The 6333-nt window shown below is 46.5% G+C and overlaps 1 protein-coding gene across 1 annotated transcript in view; it reads right to left on the bottom strand.

The window, feature by feature from the left end:
• The window catches only part of PRKAA2 (protein kinase, AMP-activated, alpha 2 catalytic subunit), a 39556-nt gene that overhangs the window by 3381 nt on the left and 29842 nt on the right, over positions 1-6333 (bottom strand). The window contains exons 4-6 of the mRNA XM_009993605.1: positions 6168-6312; positions 5259-5346; positions 1345-1569 (exon numbers count right to left, since the gene is read on the bottom strand). Coding sequence (XP_009991907.1) covers positions 1345-1569; positions 5259-5346; positions 6168-6312 — 458 coding nt within the window. The remainder of the gene's footprint in view (positions 1-1344; positions 1570-5258; positions 5347-6167; positions 6313-6333) is intronic.

Below are 6333 nucleotides of genomic sequence, written 5' to 3'. Positions count from 1 at the left end.
CATGATAATTAAGTGGCTAAATGCCACAGGGAGCTTTGTCTGTAGGTTCAACTTATCAGCCATAATCTTGCCACATGTGCTCCTGCTCTAACATGTAATTAAATAAATCCTCTAGTCTTAAGGACTTAGGAAATAAAAAATGCATTTTACAGTGTTTTACTCAAGGTGTAAACTTACGGCCACCCATTGCAAATGCATGAAAAACCTGAGAACTCCTGAAAGTCCCAGTACCATGTACATACTGGCTGAGCACACCAGCTAGATGGAATGGTTACTATGTATCTCATAAAGTGCGTATCGGGCTCCAGTTTTACAAAATATTTCTAAAATGACTCAGATTGTGAGAACTTTGAAGTCCTGCTACCAGCCATGAAGTTTCTAACGACCCCTGAAGGCACAAATATCTGCTTAAGAGCCCATTTGTTTCCTTTACCTTGAATCTCTGCAGTGATGCCTGCAGATAAAAGGTTCATGGGCACTGTACAAACTCTGCATTTAAAGACAGACCAATTGCTCACATTTAAAACTATATCTAATATTTAAAGATTAAGTTAGTAATTCTTGTGTTTCTCTTCCTTTTTTATTGGATAGACACTAAGTACAACAATGACTCTTATTCTGAACAGGTAACCACAGGGAGGTGGTCTTGAAATACAGTAATGAAAAATGGCTGGTGGACACTAAATCTTTGGATTACTGCATGATATAGTTGGTTTTGCTAGGCACTATTAAGAGGTTTCTTAGGCTATTTTATAATGTAAGTATATATATTATGTATAAGGGGTGAGTGTCAGGGGGACGGAGTTAGGCTTTTCTCAGTGATGACCAGTGATAGGACAAGGGGTAATGGGTGTAAATTGGAGCATAGGAGGTTCAAGGTGAATATCCGAAAAAAAATTTTTACTGTAAGAGTGACAGAGCACTGGAACAGGCTGCCCAGGGAGGTTGTGGAGTCTCCCTCACTGGAGACATTCAAAACCCACCTGGATGAGTTCCTGTGTGATGTACTCTAGGTGACCCTGCTCTGGCAGGGGGGTTGGACTAGATGATCTCTCAAGGTCCCTTCCAGCCCCTAAGATTCTATGATTCTATATGTATGAAATCATCACCCTGCTCCTCTGTTCCTCATCAGCGACTGCCAGCCAGCAGGACCAACCTCTCCATCAGCACCCAAATATTCCTTGAATCCCTTGGGACAAAAAGCAGCTGGATCAGCTGACTGCTCCTGTAAATCACCCTGCCCACCTGCCAGCAGGTGACACCCAGGACAGTCCCTGTCCCCTGCCCCTGCTATCCTGGAGCCCCCAAAACGCAGCCAGCCCACCCCATCCCACCTGGGCTGACCTGATGTCCTTGATGGTTGCTCGCTTGAGGGGGTCAACCTGCAGCATGTGCATGAGGAGAGTGGCAACGGAGCGGTTGAGGTACTCTGGGATGTAGAACACCCCTCCCCGGATCTTCTTGAAGAGGGTGGGGACGTGCTCGTCGTCGAAAGGCAGAGTGCCACAGAGCAGGGCGTACAGGATAACGCCGCAGCTCCAGATGTCCACCTCGGGGCCAGCGTACAGCCTGCGTGGAGGTAAGGGCAGGAGAAAGGTGTGACCCCTGTCCTTCTCTCCTCGCTGAGGGTGCAGGTCCTGCTGGCCCAGCTGGGGACCTGCTGCCAGCTCCACGGGGGCCAGAGCTGCAGCCCACCCCAGGGTTGCTCACGTGGATATCCCAAACCAAACCTATCTTATGCTGGTGCAGAGCCCCCTGTTCACTAACCATGTCGCAACCTGGACCTTAAGACCTTTCACTCTCATCTCCAACAACTCCTAAACCAAAATCACTCAGGGGTGAGGGGAAAGGACCATGGGCTGCTGGCACTCCTCCGGATGGCCAGGTACATCCCTGCCTCCACCAGGTCCTCCAAAAAGCCAACCCTCACATTTCCAAGAGCTCTGCCAGGTTGTTTGCTCCTTCACCCCCAGGGCTCAGCCAGCAATTCCTGTTCATGCAGATGAAACAGCAGCAGATCCCATCGCTCAGCCTGTTTATTTTTTATTTTTGGGCTGGCTCTTGCTTCCCATGAGCTGTGAATGTGCTCCCTGGCATCACAAGTGGGTCACCCCAATCATACAGGGTTTGTTGCTGCTTGCTTGCTCCATTTTTTTTTTAATTTTTTTTTTTGCTACAGCTGATGCTTTCTCAGAGGTTTTGGGAGGCAGTGCCAAGTCTCAGGCTGTACCATCCTACCAAAATAGGATCATCGAGTCACAGACTGGTTTGGGTTGGAATCAATGTGTAGAAGATGGCACCAGAATCTGCCATTAAGTTCATGGCCTGTGAGCAGGTGAGTACAAGGCCACAGATGAGTCTGGGTCCAGAAGGGTTTGCAGAAGGACAAACTGGAAAAAAAGAGATGGTTGAGGTAGGTCAGCGAGCCTCAATGTCTGTCTGTGCTGGCTTCTACAGATCAAGTGGTTCATTGGTACTGACCAGGAAATGCTGATGATTCATGAGCAACTGCTGGCTGGTTCTCTGGCTGGGGTCACTGCACAGAGCAGCATCTACCTGTTGGAGGTGAGGCAGGTGGTTGATAGTCCAGCCCAGGAGGGCTCAAGGCAAGGTGTTGAGATGGGAATTGTAGCTTAAAAAATGAGTTATTGGAGATGACACCAAGTACTACTGCTTGCATGATACTTGTAGTCTTGACCATCACACTCTTAAGAATGACACTGTCTGTATGTTTTTCTCCTGTTGATTCTCCTGAGTCATGGCCTCTTTATCCAAGTAAATAAAGACAGGACCAGAGGAAATGGCCAGAAGTTGCAGCAGGGGAGGTTTAGATTGGATAGTAGGAAGAATTTTTTCATTGAAGGAGCCTGCCCAAGGAGGTGGTTAGGTCACCATCCTTGGATGCATTCAGGAAACATGTAGATGTGGCACTTCAGGGCATGCTATAGTGGCCAAGGTTGTGGGATTTTTTTGTGGGTGTTTTTTGGTGGAGTGTGTGTGGTTGGGTTGGTTTGGTTTGGGTTTTTTTCATACTGATGGTTGGAGTTGCTGATCTCAGAGATCCTTTCCAACCATGGTGATTCTGTGATCATGTAGACTGTAGGTGTGATGCTCAGGGACATGGTTTAGCACTGGACTCAGCAGAGTTAGGTTAATGGTTGGACTCAGTAGTCTTAAAGGTCTTTTTTGCAACCAGAACGATTCTGTGATCTAGTTCCAAGCCCCCTGCATGGGCAGAGACACCTCCCACCAGACCAGGTTGCTCCAAGCCCCATCCAGCCTGGCCCTGAACACTTCCAGGGATGGGGCAGCTATTCCCCTACATCCTATTACTCTATACCCTTGTAAAAAGTCCCTCCCCAGGCTTCCTGTAGTCCCTTCAAATACTGGAAGGTGCTCTAAAGTCTCCCTGGAGCCTTTTCTTCTCCAGGCTGAACAATCCCAATTCTCTCAGCCTGTCTCCATTGCAGAGGTGCTTCAGCCCTCTGATCGTCTTCACAGCCTCCTCTGGACTCACTTCAACAGCTCCCTGTCCTTCTTGTGCTGGAGAATGCAGAAGTGGACAGAGGTTGAAATGGAAATACAGAGAATGTATGCCTTGGCATCCTGCACTTGCTCTTCCTGCCCAGCATCACAGCAGACACATGGTGTATGAAAAGCACCAGTCATGCATGTGGTCATTCTCTGAACGCCACCAAATCACCATCTCTGCTTGTCCAAGGGTGAGACTTTCCCTGCTTGAGGCTGGGGAAAGCAGCAAAGTCATTTTGGAAATGGGAACAAGCAGCTAGATGCTTCCCTTGGTCCTGCTTTCCTGCCCAATTCCAGCAGATCAGAAGCTGATTCTTTTGCTGGTAACTGCATGGCCTGAACAGCTGATGGGACTTTGAAGCCCAAATGAGATGCCATTTTACCATTCTGAAACCTGAGCTGTCATGCTCTGCTGCTTTTGTGCTCTACCCAGCAAAAGAGCAAGCACATTGGCTTGGTTTTGTTTTTCTTTCTTACTTTTCTTGTTAATAAACTGCATTGCCTGTATCCTTGGAACGACCAGGCTCTGCATCCTGGGGCAGGGGCTTGTTAATTTTGCCATGTGCTTTGTCTCCCATCTGAACTGAAAAAGACCATGTACTTCTGGCCTTTATTGGAAAAGGACATGGAAATAATGGGTTTTATTGAGTCACTGTTGAGTTTCTGGCTTTGTCCCCCTCTTGACCGTGAGGATTTACTTGTTTTTGCACGTAGAGCTGTAGTCACAGCAGGGTTTTTTGGATGCTGGTCTAATTCCTAGGATACTCTGCCAACTCTTGCACTGGTGTAAACAGGGATAAAATAATCGTAATCACTGCCAAAACACTTTGAACAAAATGTTGTATGTGAAAGCTACAGTGATAGGCAAAAAACCCACTGGATTAGGGAAACTAATGCTCAGGCAAAGGGCAATTAAAAAATATGGGGCAGATAATGAGATGGGCAGCTTGACACTCTGTACTTGCAACCCTTGCTATGTTATTATAGAGACATTAGGGAAATAAGTACATTCTATAGGTAACTTAGGTTTCTGACCTAAATTCAGTAAAATTCAGGAGGTAACACTTCTGTATCAACATGATAAAGTCCATCTCAGCCTGGCAGAGTGTGTTCACCACGCTATGTGTTGGACACGTGTTGCCTGCTCGGAGATGCAACCACACCGGAGGTTTGTGACTTCAATTCATCAACTCAAAACAAAGTTCTGATGGTTGAACCTACTGTCATAAATAAAACCCCTAGCTTAAGGAACCAGGAGACAAGTATCTTCAATACAAGAGTTCAACGGTGTAGGGAAGGGATTAAAGATCTCCCTGATTCCTCTGTGAGTGAATGGCTGTTCCTCATTAACGCTATGTTTTATATTATAGGTGGGCGGGAAAGAAGGGGGTGGCCTGAAAAGGCCTTTCCATCTGAACCCTCAGTATCTGCATTCAAAGAGTAATTTTCACTCTCTTTAATTAGCAATATAAACAGTCAACATCTGCTATTCATAATTCCCCCAAAGTAAACATCTTTAGCAAAACATGGTTTGCTGTTACAGCTACAGAGAAATGCAATAACCAAGAAAACGTTCAGATTTTTGCCAGTAGATTCACCCAGACATAAAACACAGGCTGGAAGGGTTCAGCTGCTTTTACTATGTGTGCAAAGCTGTTTCCAATCCCAAGAACAAATTTATAAACCATGTGCTCACACAGGCTCTGATTAGATGTGGCATGTCCTACCTTCCAGAGATGACTTCAGGGGCTGCATAATTTGGGGAACCACAGCTGGTGCGTAGAAATTCACCATCTGACATCATGTTGGACAGGCCTAAAAGCAAGATGTTTACTATGTATGTGGAGCTCCAGCCACCAGAGGACTCTGTGTAGCACAGAGGAGGGGACGTAAAGCAAGTGGGGGGGGTGGAATTTGAAGACAAACCGCTGATATAATTTAGATAGACTCCTCTGAGCTGATTTGATGATGATAATAATAATAGTTATTTTTACATGCAACTAAGGAGTACTCACTCCAGGCTACTTTTGCTTCTCTAAGTTGCAAATCCCAGTTTTCTTTCTTTAGCACAGAGGAAAAGAGACATAATTCATCCCAGAGCACTTACTTTATATGGGAATTGAATGGGGGTTGTGAAATCAGTAAATCTTGAAAAGCATTTATCACTGCTCAGAAGGACTCAGGAGGACCAAGCTGGTAGCCCAGCTATTTCAATGAATCTCAGTCAGTAATGCCACTTGAAAAGTCCTGGTACTGCTCATTTGTAGAATGAAGTGAGGCCAAGAGCACATGGCCAAACGTCTGGAGAACATGCATGAAAATAAACACATGCAGCCAGCTCAGCCTGGAATTAACTGCACTGAGTCTGCCATAAACAGAAATTACCTGAATCTTTATATTAGGTGATTATACAAAAAGATGGCAGATGACCTTGCTGCTCCCTTCTTGATGCCCACAGTGAGCGAGCCCCGCTTTTGCAGAGAGGCCGGTGTTTATAACTGTGGGTTTTGCAGGTAAAGCAACTGCTAGTGGTTAGGAAAAGAGGCTCTGGGTTTTGTAAGGCGTGCTCCACCGACACGCTCCAGCAAGCTCCTGGGAGCTGGCTGCATTTCTGGAATGCTGCTGGGGTCACATACCAAAATCAGCTATCTTGGCATTCATGTGCGCGTCCAGCAGCACGTTCTCCGGTTTCAGGTCTCGGTGGACAACCATGTGTCTGTGGCAATAATCCACTGCTGAGAGGATCTGCTGGAAAAGGCGTCGAGCTTCTGCCTCTTCAACCTAGGGGTGCAAGGGGAAAGA

The sequence above is a fragment of the Chaetura pelagica genome, unplaced genomic scaffold (assembly GCF_000747805.2).
Source record: "Chaetura pelagica isolate M959 unplaced genomic scaffold, ChaPel_1.0 scaffold433, whole genome shotgun sequence".
NCBI lineage: Eukaryota > Metazoa > Chordata > Aves > Apodiformes > Apodidae > Chaetura > Chaetura pelagica.
The sequence above is the reverse complement of the archived record's forward strand: the minus strand, read 5'-3'. Positions and strand labels throughout refer to the sequence as shown.